The 24,660-nt window shown below is 39.7% G+C and overlaps 2 protein-coding genes across 4 annotated transcripts in view; one reads left to right on the forward strand and one right to left on the reverse strand.

Annotated features, from left to right (window-relative positions):
- Positions 1–18,996, reverse strand: part of RIDA (reactive intermediate imine deaminase A homolog) — a 40,539-nt gene extending 21,543 nt beyond the window's left edge. The window contains exons 1-6 of one of the 3 annotated variants that reach the window (XM_067018052.1): positions 18,809–18,968; positions 16,464–16,569; positions 14,843–14,897; positions 13,468–13,536; positions 12,507–12,562; positions 2,985–3,171 (exon numbers count right to left, since the gene is read on the reverse strand). In XM_067018052.1, the coding sequence (XP_066874153.1) occupies positions 3,127–3,171; positions 12,507–12,562; positions 13,468–13,536; positions 14,843–14,897; positions 16,464–16,569; positions 18,809–18,873 (396 nt within the window). In that variant the 5' untranslated portion in view covers positions 18,874–18,968 and the 3' untranslated portion in view covers positions 2,985–3,126. Of the gene's footprint in view, positions 1–2,984; positions 3,172–8,600; positions 11,325–12,506; positions 12,563–13,467; positions 13,537–14,842; positions 14,898–16,463; positions 16,570–18,808 lie in introns of those variants that run through there. The other 2 variants (XM_059042492.2, XM_067018053.1) reach the window with 2 other exon arrangements.
- A 72-nt stretch (positions 18,997–19,068) lies between these two features.
- POP1 (POP1 homolog, ribonuclease P/MRP subunit) overlaps positions 19,069–24,660 on the forward strand; it is a 36,288-nt gene continuing 30,696 nt past the window's right edge. The window contains exons 1-2 of the mRNA XM_059042459.2: positions 19,069–19,170; positions 24,514–24,654. Coding sequence (XP_058898442.1) covers positions 24,516–24,654 — 139 coding nt within the window. The 5' untranslated portion in view covers positions 19,069–19,170; positions 24,514–24,515. The remainder of the gene's footprint in view (positions 19,171–24,513; positions 24,655–24,660) is intronic.

Below are 24,660 nucleotides of genomic sequence, written 5' to 3' on the forward strand. Positions count from 1 at the left end.
ATGCTAAAACAGAAGTGTATGCTCACACATCCACATTTTAAAACATAAATGATGGGCTTCCCTCGTGGCGTAGTTGTTAAGAATCTGCCTGCCCATGCAGGGGACACGGGTTCGAGCCCTGGTTTAGGAAGATCCCACATGCCGCGGAGCAGCTAAGCCCATGCACCACGACTACTGAAGCCCGCGTGCCACAACTGCTGAAGCCTGCGCGCCTAGAGTCCATGCCCCACAACAAGAGAAGCCACCACAGTGAGAAGCCTGCACACTGCAACGACGAGTAACCCCTGCTGGCCGCAACTAGAGAAAACTCCCACTCAGCAACAAGACCCAACGCAGCCATAAATTAATTAATTAATTAAGAAAAATACCCACGAATCACTATTTTGTCCTTACATTGTGAAAAAGTGCACGTAAAACCACGAATCCATCCTTTGCTCTGCTAGAATTGTTTTCTTTTGCCTAAAACTGGTATATAGACTTAGCATAGCAAAGTGCATTCTAAGTCCCCAGACTCTGAGAGGAGTTTATCAATTTGGCTTCCAGATTCAAAATGCACAAGTTGGATAAGGCGTGAGCTATTTATAATGAATTAATAGAAAAACTACCATCAGGGCTGGATTTTCCACTGGATTTTCTAATTCCAGTGGCCGTACAACCACTTTGTAACCCAGTTTTGTGATCTATTAAGATGACTGCAGAATTCTCTGTTATCTAGCTGGGAAGGAAATGGTGAACAAACGATTCACCAGCTGGTATCCCCATTAGGGAGTGAATGTTGGCGTTTACTGACAGAGGGTGCCAGGTGCAAATCAAGGAAACTCCCAATCCAGACTCCAAAACTCTTGGCCAGATGTGCTCTGTACCATCTCCTGATGTCAAACAGGGCCCTGGGCGCAAAGCCTTTCTGTGTCCCCCATTTCTTTGATTACAGGGAACAGCCTTCATTCAGCCTCCATGACCTTCCCTGAGTTCCAATGGGCAGATTCAAGCAGTTGTTAATTAGGGAAGGGAGGGGATTCGAGACTCGACTGGGGTGAAACAGTCAAGAGCAGCCTTGGGGCAAGGCTTTGTTTCCCCATCAATGGATGCACACAACAATACCTTTGAGCTATTTCGCAGATACTGAAACCCCCTCCAGGTGGGAGAAGTTAACTATTAATGACAGTATGCTGCCCACAAGCATGTTGACCCCAGACCAGTTAGACCTTAAGGTTGATGATGCCGACTCCTACCTCACCACCAACCCATCGGAACAGTGTCCATGAGCTGATCACGCCGTCTTTGAACAATTACTATAAAACTTCTCACTGTCTTCTCCAAGTGAGGACACACAGTTTTTTGAGGCAGGAGCCTGCTGTGTCCCCCTTTGCCTGGCAAAGTAATAAAGCTGTCCTTTTCTACTTCACCCAGAAGTCTGCCTCCAAGATTTGATTTGGCACTGGTGTACAGAGAAGCTGAGCTTTCTGCATCACTCCTGGTGGACCCACAGGATAGGAGTGTGTGGCCAACATGTGACCTTATTGCTTTTTCCATTTAAACTTTGCAGTAAGAGTCCTAGCATAGCTAATAGCCTTTGAGCAGCCAAAACACCCATGTCATTATTTTAAAAAAAAATTTTTTTGGCCATGCGGCACGGCTTGTGGGATCTTAGTTCCCTGACTAGGGATCGAACCCCGGCCCTCAGCAGTGAAAGCACAGAGTCCTAACCACTGGACCACCAGAGAATTCCCCATCATCATTCTTTTTTTTTTTTTTTTTTTTTTCCCGTGGTACGCGGGCCTCTCACTGTTGGGGCCTCTCCCATTGCCGAGCACAGGCTCCAGACACGCAGGCTCAGCGGCCATGGCTCACGGGCCCAGCCGCTCCGCGGCATGTGAGGTCTTCCCAGACCGGGGCATGAACCCGTGTCCCCTGCATCGGCAGGTGGACTCTCAACCACTGCGCCACCAGGGAAGCCCCCGCATCATCATTCTTAACAAATGCTTTATTCCACACTTGGCCTTGAGTTAAGAATGGCTTTTCAAGGAAAATGTTTCTTTTCCACATTGAAGTAATCAAAGAGCGTTAGGTGGTCATAGTCAAATAATCTGTGCTCTTTTGGTAAATACAATAGCTTCTTAGAGCATCTAACATTACAAGCATCTCATTTTTATAAAGCTAATCTGGTGACCCAATTCTGAATTGTTTCACAAAGTCAGCAATGTAAACATCATAAAGCCATTCATGTAGCCCAGTGCACCTGTTGGGTGAAAGGAGAATGATCCTCTAATAGCAAGGCATGGCTGTGTCTGAAACGTTGAAAGCATTTGCTCACTAGGTATCATTTAATCTAAAACTTTGTCAGCTCCTCTTGTCCCCAGAGCTTATAAAGTTAAGGAGTGAGATTGATTGTAATCTCAAGATTTTAACTGCAGAATCAGTGTAATCTCAGAGAACTGTTGACAGGCGTGGAATTTCTCTTTTCAGTTCTTGTTACTTTCAGCAAAAGTTAAGGAATTCCGCGTCAGTGTTAACCCATATGGAGTCAAACTGGAGACCTTCAGCTTTACTTCAGAAATACCACCCAGCAAACGTATTGGGCAATAGTTGAGATATTGCAAGCTAACAACCATATCTTTACTTCTGCGCCTCATGAAAGAAGTCTCCAGACATCAGCCAGGCTTTAATAACTTTTGAAGGTCGAAGAGGGGCCAGAGTCTGTATTATGTTAATCTAAATTACCCTTTCTGTTTAATAATGTGTAACTGACGTGAATAAACATATAACTCTATCCACTACTGGGACAGAGATCTGCAAGCCTCACCAGTTTCCACAAAAAGAGTTCTGAGACACCAGTTAGGGACAATAATTTTGGTTTGAAATCTGCCTCATTTTTTTTTCCTTGTAAAGTATAGGTAGTTCTCGAATTTTTCTTAACAAAATAAAAGTAACTGTAGCAAAACATAAGTCATGCTATCATATAAATTTATGAAAAAAGTAATGCATATTATACTGAATCAATTTATGTGACCCTGATTCCAAATACTTAAAACAAATATATTCAGTGATAAAGAGAAGAGGCTCTCCACAGCAGCTGTACTGTTGTAGAGGGGCTTCGGGCTGGGAGGGAGCTTCAGCCCTAGGACCTCACAGGGAAGACACAAGGCCCAAAGGTGAACTCATAGCAGTGCACTGTGAAAACAAGTGAAAAGTTTATTTCAGCTAGTGCTTATTTAGTGGATCAGTATGGATTTGCTTCAAGTTTTCTGGATATCAGAGCTTTGTTAAAAAGTGTTTTGTTTTGTTGGTAAAAACACTGCTTCTAAGTACTTGTATATATGACACAGTGATTATTTAGGTAATAGTTGCAAGGAAGAACTCCTTTACTATTAAAATAATAATTTTTTCTTAGTAAAAAATGAATACATGTTCATGGTAGAAACTTCAGAAAATATAAACTTTAAAAAGAGGAAATCTAACATTACACATAATACAATCAGTCAAAAATCATGTTGATGCATCTGAGGGATTATTACTTTTTTAGTGTTGCAATAGCAAGTTAGCCAAAGCACAACTATTAATAGAACTTTATGTCTGTTGAACCACTGAGCATAGCACTTCTGGATTTTCCTCACTGGAATCTATTGGAGATAGCAGGTTACAGAGAATGTTCCAATAATCCTTGCTATATTAGTAAATATTGATTAGTGTTATAGAGCAACTATGCCCAAGTATATTAGCACTTAGCTGACCACAATTTATGATAACTAATTTTTTGATAGCTTAGGAAAAATCACTGAAACTAAAAATTTTATTTGAAGTTATTGTTAATGCTTTCTACTTGTTGACCAAATGTTAGTGAAAAGATTGTAAGCTCTTTAGAGAGCAGGAAAAGTGCCCTATAGGGCCTAGTACAAATTTTGCACTCTAAATGCTTGTTGATGACACATGCTCTTTATTCTTATATAATCATGATAATTTTCTCAGAACTGAATATAATTGGCTATAGGGAAAATATGGCCAAAATTTTTATAAAATTATTTTGTACTGCTGGTTCAATATTTACAATTTTGATTGAATGTTATTAGAAATAAAGTGTTTGAAAGCTTTTCTCTGTATTTATGTGAATTTTTGTTATAGAAACATTACTTTTGGCTCATTATGTTCTTCAGAAAGAAAAGCATGTTTTAAATTACCCACTCCCTCAAAGGTAAGGAGTATGACAACAGCAGGGAAATATGGGTGACTATTTAGACATTTTATGATCACTTATTTAATGATAACACACTTCAAAGGGATTGCTATTTCTTTATGTTTCAAAGGTTAACGTGCAATGTGTTCCTTTTCACGTTTAACAAAATCATGATTCTCTATGTAGAAGACTCAAAATCCCAACCCAGCCACTAACAAACCAGCTTGGATACCAGCACTTTATTTCCAGCTTTCTCATTGTAGGGTTAGAATTTGAAGTCATGACCTATCTGTAACTATGCCCCTTAGACCCTGACTGGCCATAGTAGTATCTGATTTCCTGACTGTAGTGACTGGTTTAGGAATGCGTCCCTATCCTGGGCTGGACCAATCAGAAGCTTCTCTGAGACTCTCCTGCCAGAGATATCAGGAAATGATGTCTTTCTGCTGGATTAGTACCTTGGTGGTCTCTACCTTGGTGGCCCTGCAGCATCTTCCCCTAAGAGACAGATGGAGCCAGGAGGTTTCTGGAACACACATGCTTAAAACCAGCTGTACTCTGGATTTCTCTGCTACATGAGCCTATGAACTCCTCTTTTTTTCCACTTATACTCATTGAGTTGGGTTTCTGTCACATCCAAATAAGAGTCTTAATATTAAAAGTAGAAAGAAGTGTCATAAATGAGCTGAAGAAAATTTAAATATAAGAGCAGAAATTAATGCTAAAGAAAAGAAAGGTAATAGAAAGAATCAAAAGAGCCAAAAAATGGTTCTGTAAATAGATTAATAAAACTGATAAACTTCTGGGCAAGACTGATTAAAAAACAATAGAAGCACAAATAAACTATATTAGATGAAATGAAGGCACTTGAATACACATGCAAGAGATTAAAAAGGTGACATTTAGATGAAGTGTGCAAATTCTACAACAATGTAAATGACCCCAAACTGAAGTAAAGACTAGAAAATCTGAATGTTCCTGTTACCATGAAACAAATTGAATCAGTAACTTAAAATTTTTTCCCAAAGAAAATACCAAGCCCCAACAGTTTTATAGGTAAATGCCATCAAACATTCAATGACAGATATTTACAACCATAAACTCTTTTATAAAAGAAAAAAACCAGTCTCACAGATGAACATAAATGTAAAGATCCTAAACAAAAAAAATACATCATTCTGAATTTGAGTGTATAAAACACACATTATAATATATATGTTGACCAAGTTGAATTTATCTAGGAATGAAAGGTTGGTTCTACGTTATAAAAAATTCATTACTATAGTTGTATTTTACCATATTAGCAAATTGAATGAAAAAAATCATATCACGACCTCATAGATAACAGGAAAAATTCAACAAATTTCAGCAACCATTTTCAACTCCAATGTCACCTTCTCACTGACCCTATTAAACCTGCAATCCCCTATACTCTCCAACTCCCCTTGCTCTGCTTTTCCCTATAGCTCTTAACAATCTAACATAATTTTTTGTCTGGTTTTTCTTTCTTACTTTAAAAAATTGTGGTAAAATATAGATAACAAAATTTACCATTTTAACTGTTTTTTTTTTTTTCTTTTTTTTTTTGTGGTACGCGGGCCTCTCACTGTTGCGGCCTCTCCCGTTGTGGGGCACAGGCTCCGGATGCGCAGGCTCCGGATGCGCAGGCTCAGCGGCCATGGCTCACGGGCCCAGCCGCTCCGCGGCATGTGGGATCTTCCCGGACCGGGGCACGAACCCGTGTCCCCTGCATCGGCAGGCGGATTCTCAACCACTGCGCCACCAGGGAAGCCCTTTAACTGTTTTTTTAAGTGTACTATTCGGTGGCACTAAATACATTCACAATGCTGTGCAACCATCCCAATTATTTCCAAAACTCTTCCATCTCTTCCAACAGAAACTGTAACCCATTAAGCAATAGCTCCCCATAGCTTGCCACTCCCAAGCCCTGGTAAGCGCTAATCTACTTTCTGTCCCTATGATATATATTTCCCTAGTATATAATTTACTTGCTTTCTTTGTTTAAATTCCCCGAGGGCAAGAATTTTAGGCTGTTTACTGTGGAAATCACGGCACTCATGACAATATCTGGCTTATTAAGTATTTCTGGAAGGAAGGAAGGATAGAAAGGAAGGGAGGAAGGGCTTTTAGCAAAGTAGGGCTAGAAGGAAATTTTCTTGATCTAATAAAAGGGATATATAAAAAACAATAGTGGGGCTTCCCTGGTGACACAGTGGTTAAGCATCCACCTGCCAATGCAGGGAACACGGGTTCGAGCCTTGTTCCGGGAGGATCTCACATGCCGCGGAGCAACTAAGCCCGTGCGCCACAACTACTGAAGCCTGCGCGCCTAGAGCCCGTGCTCTGCAACAAGAGAAGTCACCGCAATGGGAAGCCTGCGCACCACAACGAAGAGTAGGCCTCGCTCCCCGCAACTAGAGAAAGGCCGCGCACAGCAACAAAGACCCAACACAGCCAAAAATAAATAAATTTATTGAAAGTAAACCAATAAGGAGCATCATACTCAATGGTGACATGTCAAAGACATTCCTTTAAAAACAAATAACAATGCAAATATGATTTCATTTTTGTTTCAGCTCAGAGACTTAACATATTTTAATGATTCAAACATATGATTACAGAAGAAAGAAGAAATGATAAATGCAAAATTCAGGTTTCCTCTGAGATGGGAGGGAAGGGGACATCCGGATTGGAGCATCATATCTGGTCTTATATAGCAGTAAGAATGTTCTTTTTCTCAAACTGTGTGGTAGGAACGTGGGTGGTCAACATTCTTTTGTATCTGCTTGGTATTAGATGTTTAAAATTATTTTAAACCATAATATTGAGTGAAAACAAGTCAAATATATTCTGTATTTTATTAATATAAAATTTAAAATCAGGCAAAACTAAATGATCTTCACTTCTTATTTGAATGCATAACTTCTAAATGGCAAAACTATAAAGATAAGCAAGAACAGTTCATATAAAATTTAGGACCGTAGTTACCTTTGGCAGAAGTGGGGCTAATGGCTTATGCAGTGCTCCCAGAGTATTGGTGATGTTCTTTTCTTGGGCTGGATTTGGTACGTAGGTGTTCATTTTATTATTGTTTAAACCATGCATATAAATTACATAGCTTCTTCGATAAGTGTAAAGTAGTGGATAATAAACCGGCTTTTTTTTTTTTTTTTTTTTTTTTTTTTTTTTTTTTTTCGGTATGCGGGCCTCTCACTGTTGTGGCCTCTCCCGTTGCGGAGCACAGGCTCCGGACGCGCAGGCCTAGCGGCCATGGCTCACGGGCTTAGTTGCTCCGCGGCATGTGGGATCTTCCCGGACCAGGGCACGAACCCGTGTCTCCTGCATCGGCAGGCGGATTCTCAACCACTGCGCCACCAGGGAAGCCCAATAAACCGGTTTTGATGGGTAACATAAACTCAGGTATTGTCCTAGACAAATTTCATCACCTGCCAACATTTTTCCAAGCACACTTTGTGGGGGGTGTTTGTCACCTGCTGATTTTCCTAAGTCTTTTTTAAAAAAAAAAAATTATTTATTTATGATTTATTTATTTTTGGCTTCATTGGGTCTTTGTTGCTGCGCACAGGCTTTTTCTAGTTGCGGTGAGCCGGGGCTACTCTTCGTCGCGGTACACGGACTTCTCATTGCGGTGGCTTCTCTTGCTGCAGAGCATGGGCTCTAGGTGCGCGGGCCTCAGCAGCTGTGGCACGCAGGCTTCAGTAGTTGTGGCTTGCGGGCTCTAGAGCGCAGGCTCAGTAGTTGTAGTGCATGGGCTTAGCTGCTCCGCGGCATGTGGGATCATCCCAGACAAGGGCTCGAACCCATGTCCCCTGCATTGGCAGGCGGATTCTTAACCACTGTGCCGCAAGGGAAGCCCTTTCCTAAGTCTTTATATTTTTAGGCAATACCAGTTAACTATGAGCAACATTTTTTAACTGAAAGGGAAAAGACCTTTCACTTAACAGTCTACCACAGACTGCATTACTACAGTACTTAAAAAAAAGGTTTAAATTTTCTAGGGCATTTGTATGTACAAAGAGTACCCAAATACTCCTCCTCCCCACTGCACAGTTTCCCTAATTATTAATGTCTTTAATTAGTGTGGTACCTTTGTTTCAACTGATGAACACCGACACATTATTATTAACTAAAGCCCCTAGTTTACATGAGTGTTCACTTTTGAGTTTTACATTCTATGGTTGACAAATGCATGACATGTATCTACCATTACAGTATCATACATAGTAATTTCACTGCCCTAAACATCTCCTGTGCTTCACCTGTTGATCCCGCCCCTACTTCCTCTGCCACACTGGCAACCACTGACCTTTTTACTGTCTCCATAGTTTGCCTTTCCCAGAATGTCACATAGTTGGAATCATACAGTATGTTATCTTCTTAGATTGACTTCTTTCATTTAGTAACGTGCATCTAAGGTTCCCCATGTCTTTTTGTGGCTTGATAGCTTATTTTTCGTTTTTGGCTGTGCCACACAGCTTATAGGATCTCAGTTCCCCAACCAGGGACTGAACCCAGTCCGTGGCAGTAAAAGTGCCAAATCCTAACCACTAGACCACCAGGGAATTCCCTCACTTCTTTTTATTGCCAAATAACAGAAAGGTTTCTATCATTATCATCATAGCTATGTGCCAGGCATTATTCTAAGTGCTCTATACATATTAACTTATTTAAACCTTACAACAACTTTATAATGTAGGTACTAGTGATATCCCCATTTTACAGATGAAACAAAGGAGATATTTTATAGAAGAAACAGAACACAGAGCTTAAGTAACTAGCCCAAAGTTACAAAGCTAGTAAGTGGTGGAATAGAATTTGAAATCAAGTAGTTTGGCTCCAGAGCCTAAACCCTTGACTACTGTACCGTACTGCTTCATGTAAAAATGTCTAAAATAATTTTCAGGGCCTAATCTTGTTTATCAACTCATAGAGCTACACTCCCCAACTCTACCTCCTTGAAGAATCCTCATCCTTATCTTTTATGTCGATAAATTTAGGTATGTAAGTAGCAGAAACTTTTCCATCTAGCACATTATTCTATATGATAATTATTAAATACTGATGAATAGTGACAGCTTTTTTGATCCTTTGCTGTATGCTAGACACTGCTAAGTACTTTCCATATACATTATCTTATTTAATCCTTACAACATCCCTTTGAGAAGGTGCAATTATTATCTCTCAGGAAACTGAGACTTAAAGAGGTTAAATAACTAGCTCAAGATCATACAGCTAATAAGTGGTAGATCTGGGCCTTGAATCCCATTAAAATTACTCCAAAGTCTGTGCTCTTAAACTCGTTATTGACTGGGCGAGTTTTGCAGAAACTCCTATGGCTGATGATTTGTTATTAAGTGATATTGATATGTCTCTCTGGTCAATAATGTTCAGGTAACAAGAGACATTAATGCATCTCTAGTCAATGTGTTAAAACTGCTCTTCCCAAGGGCTTCTAATATTATCTTTTGGTTTACCAAACTTTTCAAATTAGCATGACATTTCTAAATTAATCTCAAACAAATAGGTATATGTAAAATGTTATGTGTGTATGTAAGAATGTTACAGCAGCATTGATATAATAATTTTGCAAATATGGAAATGTTTGGATCAATGGTTAAATCACCTAAGGAATATTTACACAAAAGATGACTCCCCAACAGCTTTAAAAATGAGGTAGATCAATATGTAGTTACATGGAAGACCTTCAAGACAAGAAGAAAGCAATCTGTAGAATAATATATACAGTAAAGCTCCATTTATGTAAACAAGCCAAAACCAAACTAGATGATTAAGTATATAATGAATAGAAAACTACCTGCTGGTTACACTCAAAACCCTTAGCAGTGGTCGTCTTTGGGGAGGTAAGTGGAATGGCCAGTGAGTGAAGGGGACTTTTACTTTAAAAAAAAAAAAATTATTTATATATTTATTTTTGGTTGTGTTGGGTCTTCGTTGCTGCGCACAGGCTTTCTCTAGTTGCGGCGAGCGGGGGCTGCTCTTTGTTGCAGTGTGCGGGCTTCTTATTGCTGTGGCTTCTCTTGTGGAGCACGGGCTTTAGGTGGACGGGCTCCAGTAGTTGTGGCTTGCGGGCTCAGTAGTTCTGGCTCGGGCTCTAGAGTGGAGGCTCAGTAGTTGTGACGCATGGGCTTAGTTGCTCCATGGCATGTGGGATCTTCCCGGACCAGGGCTCGAGCTCATGTCCCCTGCGTTGGAAGGTGGATCCTTAACCACTGTGCCCCCACGGAAGTCCTGGGACTTTTACTTTTTAATCTACATAACTCTGTGTTGGAATTTATTCTACAACAAGGAGGTATTCATGTAGTAGTTTCTAAAAATGTTAAAAGACTTCAAAGAACAAACACAAAATGGTTATACCTAGCCTTATTACCACAGCATAAAAATGTAAAGCCAGAAGTAAACTTTGAGAAAAAAAGTTGGAATTTAAACTTCATAGTTCCCCCACCTTTATTTAGGTAATAGGATTTAGTGTATACATTAAACTGTTAAAAAATAAGTGAACAGAATCACACAAAGGAAAATCTGCATGCTATTTTATTTCCATTAGAAAAATATTATCTATATAAAATTTGGTCCAGTTTCTTCTCCTTTACCTCTACCATTCAAACTTAAATGCTTTAATTTTACTCAAGTAAAAGCAGAATCATGTATCTGACATGAGAACTGAATAGTTCACACTATTAAATTAATAGAGTTTAATTGAATTAGGTGTGCTCTTTATTATTTCTCAGGAATAGTAACTCATCTTTCCTACATGCTATTTCCCTTTACTTTTATTTTTCTGAGTAACTATGTAAGTGTCTCTTTTCCCACATCCAGTAATGAGTGTTATAGAAGTGTAATTTATAACATCAGTAACTAGATTCATCATTAATCTTCAACTCATGTTCAATTCCCCTTATTATATGGTATTTCCATAATAACTTCAGATATTTCAGTCAACCTTACACTTTCCAACAAATACTGTAAAAATTAAGACATTAATTTAAAAACATTATTAAAATTCCAGACTAAATAACACTGGGCCCACTTAGAGTGATGCTGTCACGAGAGGTCCTTGGACAGCTACTGCTTCAATCTCAACATGGCCTCCCTGTCAGGAAAATAATGAATAAATTAAGAGAGTACCATAATACCTACTAAAAACATATGCAATTTTTAACATATGCTTTTTTTTTTTGGGGGGGGGATACGCGGGCCTCTCACTTTTGTGGCCTCTCCCGTTGCGGAGCACAGGCTCCAGACGTGCAGGCTCAGCAGCCACGGCCCATGGGCCCAGCCGCTCCGCGGCACGTGGGATCCTCCCGGACCGGGGCACGAACCCACGTCCCCTGCATCGGCAGGTGGACGCTCAACCACTGCGCCACCAGGGAAGCCCAACATATGCATTTTTAACATTAAACTTATCAGAGAAGTAAAGGAGGGGCACACACACCAAGAATCTACAGTAGGCCAGGTTATCATGCTCAATGTGTTCGTCTATGTTAGCTCATGTGATTCCCACAGCAGCTCTATTATCAGGGGTTCTCTCAATGCAGAGGGTTGATACACTGTAGCTTAGAAAGGTTGTTTCACCCATCCCAGGACACAAAACTAAACAGCAGAGGTTCAAACCCATGTCTTATAACTCCAAGTTTGGAGCTCCTTCCACCACATGCTATACCTTAATAAATATGAAGATACTGATCATTCCAAGTAACAACAAATTCAAGCAACAAAAATACCACTCATAGAAGACAAATTTCTTTAGTGGAAAATTGCCAAAAGTCCATGAGAACTGCTTCTTTATAGGTAGAAATACTGTGCTGCTAAGGGGCACAGGAAGAGCTTCTAGTTCGACTAGAATACCAAAGTAGGAATGGTGAGAAATCTATGAGCCACTGGTTTTCAGATGACTTTTTCTAATAGAAGGTCTAGTGTTTTTTTTGTTTTCGTTTTTGTTTTGGCCACGCCGCATGGCTTGTGGGCTTAGTTCCCCAACCAAGGATCAGACCAAGGATCAAACCCGGGCCCTTGGCAGTGAAAGCACAGAGTCCTAACCACCAGACCGACTGCTAGGGAATTCCCTAGATTTTTTATTATATGATAGAAAAGTAAAATTTTTACTGCAGAACTCACAGACCCGGCTCAATTTATAGTCTCTAAGTAACAATAAAACAATACAGCTGCTATTTTACTTTTTCTCACAATTTAAGTACTCTGATTCTGTTGTGTTCATGTCCATGGGTGGCCTTGATTTTTAATTTTCTTAATTTTAAGACAAATGTGTACTTACTTTGGGCAAAGCAGCAACCTGGTAAGCAGCTCTTGCAGGAAAACTACTCTGGAAATCTAAATTTAAAAGAATTAGTTTTCAGATACTATGCTGAAACTCAATACTGCAGGATCAAGAATCTGGTAAGCGCTTCAGATATGTGTCAGTTGTTAGATATAAGCAACGTGGAAAAAAAGAAGCTCATATTTATATTTGTTTGATAAAATATTTTGCCATGATTCCCATGATGTTTAATATTTTAAAAAATATCTTAGTTTTCTGGGGAAAACAATGAAAATACTCACATACTCTGACACTTTAATCCTGTTTGACATGAAGGAGGTTGTTTTTAAAGTGATAATTATAAGTAATGATGCCTTTTCCGTGTTATACCTTTGTCTTATCTCACCAGGTGGTAAGGATACTCACTTTCCCCACTAGGACAGCAATGTTAATAATAACAGATAACACTGAGTGCTTACAACGTGCCAGCATCTGTTCTAACATGTTTACATGTTGTATTAACTCATTTAAAATTCCAACAACCTTATAAGGTTTTATCCCCATTTTGCATATGAGGAAACCAAGGCACAGAAATATTAACTAACCAGCTAATGATTCTCAGAGAGTAGAACAGAGGTGGTGGCTAGACCTTATCACAGCGATAATAAATACAATGTATGTGTTGAAAAATGATTAGGAGGGCTTAGAAAGCCTGAGGAGGGTATAACAAAATTAAGCTTTAGGGAAATGATTTGTCCGTTTGTAGTATGCTATTCTAGGGAATGCAATAGAAGTATCTTGGATGTTTTCATGGGGGGGACACTGTGTTTCTAATCAGGCTATTAATTCTTTTAGGACAGGATCTATGACCATTTCTTTAGCATCTCCCAACATTCCTAATTCATAATGGACACTTATTAAGGTTAATAGCTATATTCCTCTTTAAAATGGAAAATAGTAATAAAGCCAAATTACTTACATTGTTTGTAGATGTCATTGACAGTATTGAAGTCGTTTATGTCAGCCAGCAAAACAGTTGTTTTTACCACTAGGAGATATATACATTGTCATTAGGTTTATTTAGTTATTTGGTCTGATCCAAAACATTACTTAGAAAAACAGTACTGATGAAGTAAGATTCATATTTTAAGGCAAGACAAGAAAAATTTAAACATACAAAAACTTTGTCTCTGCCCATTTAGTCCTCCTCTCTCCCCTCTAGTGTGCAGTGTGCATCTGCACTGAGCATTAGCTGGACCCCTCCAACAACAGAAATACCTGCCCAACCATAAAGTTCAGTTCTTCTGCTAGCCATGTAACCCCTTAGAACATAACATTACTTACTTATGACCTTATTAATGTCACTAGCTATATTACTTGTGTTCTGCCTATTTTACAAGATTATTGTTTCTTGCATTATCAAATGTGACTGAGCCTCCAATAAAAATAATAACTAGATGACTTGAAATTATTCACCTAAAATATAGCTCTACAAGATCAATGATTATAATAGTGTAACTCTAGATACGGGAAGAAGCAACAAGAGAGAATCATTTCCTGGCTCTTGGCTACTATTAACAGAGCTTTAGTCCACTAATAGCACATTGAGTGGCATGGCATATCAATGAAATCCTCGCCTGACCTGGGAATGAGCATTTCTAGCACCGCGGGACAAATTGGTCACGAAATGCCTCCCAAACCTTGGCTGAAATTAAGATCGAAAGAGAGGGGACTGTGAAGTAAGAATGTTGCCCACCATCCAGTTCTACAAGAATTAAGCCATTAGCCACTGTAGTCGCTGACCTACAATACACTGAGAAAGGAATTCAGCGAAAAGATCAGGATAAGGCACTTTGTGCTCTGGGAAAACTGGCAGAACCGGCCTGCAGATATTTTTGGGAGAAAATTTTATGAACCTAGTTTTCCACATGTTCCCATACTAAGAGAAGCAATAAAACCATTAACTAAGATATCTGTTCCTCGCGAACAGCAGTAACCTTCTACCAAAATGTGTGCCATTTTGACTGCATGTACCCCTTTGCCAAAATCATATATATTCTGGCCTTTCCCCTTACCTCTTCGGAACAGTCCTCTGATCTTTCTGGAAGTCTGCCAGGTTATAATCCTCAGGTTGGGTCAAATAAAATTTTCCATTTTTTTCTTAGATTGAGTAATGATTACTTTTTCATTGATATTATGTATATGGCTCTGGACTGTCTTATTAAAATGGGATTGAAATTAAACCAACTTCAAATAACAAAGATACGGCATGACATATTACTGGATGCCATGTGTCCTTCACAAAGACCAAAGAAATATCAAACAGAAATGTGAAATAATATCAAGTTGCTCACCATTTGTGAAGTCACAGCCTGCTGCTTTCAGAATTTCACCCATGTTTGTAAGAGCCTGTGAACCGAGGTAAGAAAGGCCTAAGGCACTGATGCTACATTAAAGCTTTAATTCAATTCAATTAACCATCTTTACTAATATCTCCTTAAATAGCCTATGTTGCAGAAAAATATCCCTTTTCTAGGAAATTCTACTCTTTGTAGGCCACCTCTATACAAGTGAATTGCTTCTTGGCTTTCTTTAATGGAATGAATCTTTCTGAAATACAGTGAGAAGTTGCCTCCTTTTGTGAGGAGAAAGACTGAAGTCTCTTCCTCAGTGCTAGAATGGTGAAATTCTCAGCCAATGTCCACTAAACTAAAACAGAAATTATTACTGGGGCTCCTAATTCCATATCACTCTGAGGATAAGTATGAGCTAGTAAGCATTAAAACCTGTTTTCTTTAAAGCAATATTTGATTTTAAAAAGTTTTTTTTCCTTTTTCTCAAAAAACAATAGTAGTAAATTGTGTACATGTTTGATATTCTGGGCTTTGAAAAAACATTAGCTTTTTACCCTGTCTTTAATTTATTATTTTTCAATTCATTCTTCTACTTTGATTGGTCACATTATAATAGTTGATGATTTAAAAAAAATAATCTTCTAAATAGGTAATACACAGATATGACAAAAAATTCGAAAGCTATAAAAAAGCATATACAGTGAAAAGATGTCTTCCACCCTTACTCCCCTTCCCCAGTTTCCTTCATCAAAGGTAACCACTGTTTCTAGTTTCTTGTATATCCTTCCAGAGACAGTCAATGCTTGTACCAACATAAATGTAAATATCCTTAGAGACACACACAGAGGGTAGCTTATTGTGCATGCTGTTCTGCATCTTAGTTTTATTTTATCATATAATAATTTATCTTGGAGATCTTTCCATATGAATTTAGTTGTACAGATCTAGCATGATTTATTTAACTAGTTCCTTATAGATGGACATTTAGGTTGTTTTCTATCTTTGGATATTACAAATGACTCAGTGAATGTATTAAATTATAATTTAATTCCATTCATTGGATTAGAATTATATCCCCCATTCTTATTTTAAAAAACGTACTGCATGTAACCTTTGATATTTCTCTTTCTAACAAAATGTTGACTTTCACTTTTGTGGTGGTGGATTTTTTTTTTTTTTTGCAGGTCATTGGCCCTGATAAAACAATTTCCCAACCCATGTGGAAGTGGCAAGATGTTTTCAATAATTCAGGGTTTTCCCCTTCCATTTTACTGAAATATAATTGACATATAACATTTATTAGTTTTAGGTATATAACATGATGATTTGATACATGTATATACTGTGAAATCATTACCACAATAAGTTTAGTTGATATCCAATAATTCAGGTTTAAGGTCATCTTGGAAAGTAAAATCTTTTTTTTTTTTTTTTGGTTGTTAAATGATTCATCACATTTCCAACTTTCTACTGACATAAAACTCTCTTAAGTTAACCAGTAACTTAAAAAGTACTTATCTGATTATTTCTGTAATAAACAAATCAGCCAAATGGATTCTTAATACTCCTCAATATTAAAAAGGAGTAGAGAAGGGAACTTCAAATGTGGAAAGTGACTCACTTGTTTAGCCTCTTCTGCCACCCCTCCTGGCACAAGCTGTCCACTTGCAGGATCCATGCCTAGCTGTCCTGAAATGTAAATGGTCCTGTCGACTAACACAGCCTGACTGCAATGAACAGAAATCCAGGATATATGTGAAACATAAATATAAAATGTAAAACTCAATGCTAAAAGATTTCTTTGCTAAGACACAAAAAGAACAAAATGTAAAATAAAAAAATTGATAATTGGACTTCATTGAAATTAAAACCTTTTGCTTCCTGAAAGACATCTTTAAGAAAATGAAAGCCCAAGTCACGGATTGGGAGAAAATATCTGCAAAACACATATTTAACAAAGGACTTGTATTCAGAATATATAAAGAACTCTTACAACTCAATAATACAAAGACAACTCAGTAAAAAATTGGCAAGTGATCTGAACAGACACTTCACTAAAGAAGACATACAAAAAATGAAGGAGTAATACAAACCAAAGCCACACTTATGATACCATCACACACAATAAACCATCACTGATAGTAACAAGTATTGATGAGGATGTGGAGAAACTGGAACCTTCATACTTTGTTGGTGCGAATGCAAAATAGTACACACGCTTTGGAAAACAGTTTGGCAGTTTCTTAAAAATTTAAACGGGGAATTCCCTGGTGGTCCACTGGTTAGGACGCGCTTTCACTGCCGAGGGCCCTGGTTCAGTCCCTGGTGGGAGAACTAAGATCCCGCAAACTGCGAGGTGCGGCCAAAAAAAAAAAAAAACCCACATACACATAACATACAACCCAGCGACTTCTTTCTTAGACAACTACTCAAAAGAAATATGTCCGAAAACTTTACATGGATATTCAGAATAGCATTATTCATGATAGCAAAAAGGAAAAAAAATAAATAAAAAACACCCATGGATAGATCCAACTAAAGACTACATATTATTTGATTCCACTTATATAAAATTCTAGAAAAAAACAAAAAAAGCAGCAGAAAGATTAGTGGCTGCCTGGGGTCAGGGGTAGGGGTGGGAATTGAACACAAACGGGTATGAGGGATTTTTTTTGCAAGGGGGGGTGTGATGTAAATGTTCAAAAACTTGATTGTGGCAGTAGGTGCATGACTCGATACATTTACCCAAACTCATGGAACTCTACACTTAAAATGGTGAATTTTGTATGCAACTTATACCTCAATAAAGCTGTAAAACAAGCAAAAGAAAGCAATGCCGAGAGCACTCTTAAGAAAATAAGTAACTAGACAAGGTTAATCACTGCTGAAGGGTCAATTAAGGATACACCTGTGAGGGTACACTTTTCTGCAAAGTGCTTATTTTCGGAACTGATTATTTCTGTAATGAGGATACTAAATATCAGAATTAGGATAAGGTCTCAAGAAAAAGCATAAGCTACACTGAGACCTGAAAGAGAGCCAAACACATCAACTTTAAATGCAATTTATTCGTTTTTGGATAAAGGAAGCACCGCCATTGTTTCTCTCAACTGTGATAAAAAATATACATCAAACATAAAATTTACCATTTTAGGGACTTCCCTGGTTGGCGCAGTAGTTAAGAATCCACCTGCCAATGCCCGGGACACGGGTTCGATCCCTGGTCCAGGAAGATCCCACATGCCGCGGAGCAACTAAGCCCGTGCACCACAACTACTGAGCCTGCGCTCTAGAGCCCGTGAGCCACAACTAGTGAAGCCCGCGCGCCTAGAGCCTGTGCTCTGCAACAAGAGAAGCCAACGCGATGAGAGGCCTGCACACCGCAACGAAGAGTAGCCCCTGCTCTCCACAACTAGAGAAAGCCCGCGCGCAGCAACGAAGACCCAACACAGCCGTAAATAAATAAATTTATATTAAAAAATTTTTAACCATTTTAAGGTACACAATTCAACAGCATTAAATGTTTAAAATTTTTTTTGATAAAGAAAACAATATCAATTTAAATTTAGAAATAAAATTTGTTTCACCCCATTTCACGGTTATTTAGAAAACAAGATATTCTCATTTCTAATTTTCTAATTCCCTATAGTTTGTTTTCCAACATGCTCCCAACTTTCCTATCTTTCATTTCATGTCATTTCCCCTGATTTGCAGACCGTTATCTTTTTTCTTTATAATTTTAAATACAAAATTGATAATTTTATAACACGTAGTGGGTCTCTCGGTGGGCTTCCCGCTTTCCCGGGTTCCATTTCCGGGTTCAGCATGTTTCATGAGGTTGCCCGGTGAACCCCGAAGGCCCGCCGCAGCTCGGACCCGGCCTGGCCCAAGCCCTCAACTTCCGACCCCACAACCTCCGACCCCACAGGCCCCGCGTCCTTCTCAGCCCCCACAGGCCTCATGTACCTGTAGGGACCAATGGCCGCTGGGGCTTTCGCGGTGCTGATCACCTTTCTGATCAAAGACGACATGGCTAATCCTTTTTCCTTGCCGGCCCTCGGAGACAACTACCACGTATGCTGCTCCTACTCGTGTCTCACGGGTCTAACAGCTGGGGCTAGAATCCCTGCTTTAAAGCGTCGCTGGTTGGCGAGGGAGGGGTGTTCGCACGGCATTCTGGGAGTTGTAGTTTCCGTGCGACTCCGGGCCACGTGGAGGCCACAGTCACAGTGGCGCATGCGCCCTCCAGCTCGCTCGCCGCGCATGTCGCGTCGGGGACTGTGGTAGAACATTGTCATCCTGACCTGGGACCACGGAACGTCTGGCAGGTAGGTCGTGAGGGGCTGACGTCCGCCAGGGTTCGCAAGTATGGGGGAGTGTGTGTGGCGGTCCCCACCGGCACCCCAGTACTGGCCGGGCTCCCCTCCGATTCTCTCCCTCACACCCAGCAGACCTACTCTTCTTCTCTTGCTGCCTGCGCAGGGGCCCCTCTTCCTGCCTGGCACCTCTTTCTGTTACTGAAGAACTGGGTTCACGTCTTGGTGGGTGTCAAGACAAACAAAACTAAACAAAACCAAAAAAACCAACCAAGACAAAGATCAGGAGAAGGAAGGATTTATTACTTGCTGCAAGTAAGGAGAACACCGGGGATCTTTCCCAAAGCAGTATCTCCCCAACAGAAAAATTGGGGAAGTTTTAAGCTAAGGATACATGCATATTCATGAAGGGGCTCCAGCAGAGGGGAATTCGGCATTGAATTGTGGCAAAGGTCAACAAAGTCCAAGCTTTAGTTGAAACCTCGAGGGTCATAAGAAAGGTCAACATCATCGTTGGTTAGGTTCTGTTGATCTGGTGATTGAGTGCTCCAGGAGGTTCAGATTCTGCAAAACAGCTCAAGAAAGTGCTTCAGGCTAATCTTTGTCATGGAAATAAAAATGGGAGTTTACATCTAATTTTTACTATTGTTACTTCTCTTGCCTGATAACTGTCGTTTGTCCTTTAGTTCCCTTAAGATCACTATTACTGAGACCTGTTTAAAGGCAAGCATTGTGGCCAGGCTTAGATCACGAAATGGCTTGGGCCAAAAATGGCTTCTCTTATGTCAAGAAATTCATGCCTGCTTCTCTTTCTCCGGGGACCCCCTACTTCATCTACTTACACTTCAGCCCCTGTGACCGAGCCCACTGTGTCTGTCATTTCTCTGCATTGCACCTCCGGGCAGAGGCCGTCCTGGGAGCAGCCTTGCACATCCTAAAGCAATAATATGGGTCATTGAGGGGACCACGCTGAGACCTGGGCATTGTTCACCTACCCCCTCCCATGGTCCCTTCTCTGGGAGAGCTCCCCAAGATTTTCAAGGTGTCTCTGCGTTCCCTTTCTATCTCAGCAGAAGCCTAGTGACTGGGATCTGATTTCAGGTAGGAGATTATAGGTCTTGGTCCAGCAAGTGGCCCCAGAGCTGTTCTCTTGGCAGATATTCGGTCATGCTGTATCAGAAGCGGTGGCACTTGGCTCAATATTTTTTACTGTTAATATACGCATTATAGGCACGTTTCACTCCATTTATGCGTGCACGTGTACATTCAACAAATATATATATTGAGTCCCTGCTTTGTGCAAGGCTAGGTCCTGGAGATGCAGCAGTGAAAAAGACTGGCAAAATCCCTGCCCTACCCTGCTTCTGAAACGGAATATAAGAAAATCCTCGTTATTCCCCCTCATTTTGTTCTACGTACTGCTAAGGTTCTGGCTTTCCAACTTCTGGCTTTTTCATTGGTTTAGAGTTGTGGCCTCCCCTTGCCTACTCAGTTTTATCCCCTTCTCCTGTCTCTTCCCATTCTAGTCTAGTCATCCAGCATCCTCACTCCTGAATTCACAAAGCATAATTCCTGAATACTTTCTTCCCTAGATTCCAACTAGTGAAATCCTATTTTCTCATTGACTTTTCCTGCAGATTCACAGATTTACATTTCTTTCCCTTTTCCAGTTTCCTATTGTGCTATACTGCAAAATTTAGTTTCTTATTATATGTGGTCTTATTCTTTAAGTTTTTAAAACAAATTTATTTTATTTACTTATTTTTGGCTGCGTTGGGTCTTTGTTGCTGCGCACGGACTTTCTCTAGTTGCGGCTAACAGGGGCTACTCTTCGTTGCGGTGCGCGGGCTTCTGTTGCGGAGCATAGGCTCTAGGCACGTGGGCTTCAGTAGTTGTGGCACACGGCGCCGGTAGTTCTGTCGTGCGGGCTCTAGGGCACAGGCTCAGTAGTTGTGACGCATGGGCTTAAGTTGCTCCGTGGCATGTGGGATCTTCCTGGACCGGGGCACGAACCCGTGTCCCCTGCATTGGCAGGCAGATTCTTAACCACTGCGCCACCAGGGAAGTGCCTAAGTTTTCTTTGTTTTAAAAATAGTGAATAGAGCCAGACTGCCCGGTTAGAATCCCAGTACAACCACAAGCTTCGTGTGACCTCTCTGTGCTTCAGTTTCTTCATTTATGAAATGAGGATAGTGCTAGTAATTCCCTCATGGGGTTGTGAGACTAGATGAGTGAGGCATGGGAAATAGTGCCTGACACAGGAAGTTCTCAGTAGGTATCGGCTGCCTGAGATTCTTTAAGGAAGGAGGCCGCACCCGTGTACTACTTTGGTATACACACAGCCCAAAGCTATTATGTACATAGTAGGTACCCAAAAGCTTGTTAAGTTTGATTAAACTGGATAATTAGGAGGTGTTTGTAACTTACAAAACAGTTCACCGTATGATTCTTTAAATAAGGCACTTTCTTGGAGCATTACAAATAATTAAACTTGAGTAAAATATTTCTTGTGAAACAACATACCTGTATTCATAAGGCAGACTTTATATTAAGTCTGAGTCACCAACTTTTTAGATTGAAAGAAATCAGACATAACCCTTTTAATCCCCAGGTTTTCAAACCAGAGTCTACTCTACCAAAGGGTGTGTCTGATTAACCAGGGGATCATATACTGTATGAAAAAACATGACATGTCCAATTTGAAGATTTGGGAGAAAACACTTTTATAAAGCCTGACACATATTTAGTGCTCATTAAAATTTTGACTACCTGGATATGGAAACAAATACAAACCGTGATTGTTAGAAGTAGATGTAAAATTCACATGAACGTTAAGGTAAGAGTTAAGATTCCTTCTGGAAGCTATTTTAAACTACATCCTCAGACTTGATAAGGATGTATTCTATATTCATTCTCTTCTGCTGTCAGAACTGTTGGAGGATCATTGCTAGTTCAATCTGCTAATTTTTTGCTCTCGAACCTAAGCTCAGAGATGTGACTTCTGAAGGTTACCCTAACCCTGGTGTCCCACCCAGGGTTCCCAGGTTTTGCTCGGTTTTGCTGGGCAAGTTCTGATTCAAGCAGGTGGAGTAAACTGTTTTGTAGGATAATTTTGAATGGTTCTTAATACAGACTGATCTGAATCATGTCCTTCACTAGCCAACAAGCTCTGTAGAACTCCATTTACCTCCTACATATTTTTTAGTTTGAAAAATGTTTTGGGGTGTAGATCTGCTTGTCTTTCACTTAGGTCAAAGCAGAATGGAGTGAGAAAGTGAAATGACATAAGTCTCTGTTATTTCATTTATTATTTAAGAATAAGAGCTACCATAAACTGACCCCTAGTTTATGCAAAGCCCCATGGTTTGTGTTATGTACATTACCTTATTTAATACTCATAGCAACCTGCTGAATTTTCCCATTTATAGAAGGAGAGACTGAAGCTCAAAGAGGGAAAGTAACTTTACTAAGATTATATAACTAAAAAGTGTTAAGATAGTGAAGGCTCTTAAACACTATGCCACATTAGGTTACTCTTAATTTTGCGTGAAGTCTTGCATTGGAAAGGTGGTAAGTGAATGGAAGGTAGTTAATTCAGTGCTACTTATTGGACGTGGTACAAATCCGGGTGTGGCATTTGAAAGTTTGTGCGGGTGTTTTAGTTGGCATAATGATTGGGGTAACACTGCTGCCATTTACTGGGCAAGGGTCAGGGATGTTAGCCATCCTGCAGTGTGTAGTACCTGACTCTGCTTTGCATAAAAGCATCGGCTTCATGGATTTAATATACACTGAATTTTCCAGGAATACAGTAAATGAGGCAAGATTGTATTTTTTAAAAAAAATTTTGTACTTTACCAAAGAGTGTTTACCAATCTGGGAAATTATGTCGCCAGTGGCATTACCTACCTTCTCTTAGAGGTACTAGTACAACACACCGGTATTACTTTGCCTTTGTAGTGGTTGCAGACATGTAATCTTTTTTTTTTTTTTAAATTAATTTATTTATTTTTGGCTGCATTGGGTCTTCATTGCTGCTCATGGGCTTCTCATTGCGGTGGCTTCTCTTGTTGTAGAGCACGGGCTTTAGGCGTGAAGGCTTCAGTAGCTGTGGCTCGTGGGCTCTAGAGCACAGGTTCAGTAGTTGTGGGCCACAGGCTTAGTTGCTCCACAGCATGTGGCATCATCCCAGACCAGGGCTCGAACCCGTGTCCACTGCATTGGCAGGTGGATTCTTAACCACTGCGCCACCAGGGAAGCCCCAGACACGTAATTCTATGTTTAGGTATGAGTAAAGACTAGTATTAAAACATTTAAATGCTTGGAGAATAGCTTGGTTCTGCGACTCTGAACTTCCCAGCCTCCTAGTCTCCCCCTTTTTCTGCAGGACCATTCCCTGTGTCCGACCTCCCTGCACTCAGCAAGGAAAGAGTTAATGACGGTTGCATGGGAGCTTCAGGACCCTTCTCCAGCTCTACAGATTGTACCCATGCCTGTGTTGGTACCTGTGTCCGTGATTATCTCCCTGGGTTAAAAATATCTCTATTTCATAATGCCATCTAGTTATGTTGAAATATTTACATACAGAAAATAGATATTATTTTATTAGAATTACTTTTAGTTCTCCTTTGCATCGCAATGAGAACACGTATTGTAGGACGTGTTTTGATAAAAGTTATGTGTCTAGTAGGTTATGTAATTAATGAATTTCAGTTAAAAATAGAAAACAGGTGTTCAAACTATTCAGTAAAAGAAAGGGGGCATTGAGTTTGAGAGTTGAGAACTGCTGTGTAGTCAGGCTCCACTAGGTTTTTGTCCTTTGTCCTTCTTACTTCAAATTGAAATCTTTTTGCTATTCTAAATTAAAGGTACAGCCGGCCTCATCTCAGCAGTAGAAATGAAAACATCAGTAATTTATGTTCAGTTTTTGGTGAGGTTACCATATCTGAATAGTGTGTCCCATATTTCATTGATTCATGTGACTCGTTTCACGTAAGAATTTTGATAAACTGGTTTAGTTAATTTAATTTTTTTACCGTGGCATAGGGATCTTACCTCACACTTCAGTTTTCATTCTTCCAATAGACTTTATGCAGTGTCAACACTGGTATGTGACTTAATTATTTGACAGTGCAAAACAAAATTATTTTTTTCTGTTGAATCGGGTTTTGGGTCCTTGCTGTAGATCAATATCATGATAACGCTTTGATATCATCAATCCAGCTATAATAAATGGAGATTTATTATATTGAAGAATCAAATTTTGTGTCACGTGAACATTTATTCATTAAACTTATTTTTATTTTTGAAAAGAAGTTCCTTCTCCCTGTACTAAATTTATTACTTGCTTTCCAGAAATGTCTAATGCAAAAGAAAGGAAACATGCTAAGAAAATGAGAAACCAGCCCACCAATGTGACTTTATCCTCTGGCTTTGTGGCTGATAGTGGTGTAAAGTACCATAATGGAGGTGGAAAACCTTTCCAGTCTCAAAAAGGTAAGA

The sequence above is a fragment of the Kogia breviceps genome, chromosome 17 (genome assembly GCF_026419965.1).
Source record: "Kogia breviceps isolate mKogBre1 chromosome 17, mKogBre1 haplotype 1, whole genome shotgun sequence".
NCBI lineage: Eukaryota > Metazoa > Chordata > Mammalia > Artiodactyla > Physeteridae > Kogia > Kogia breviceps.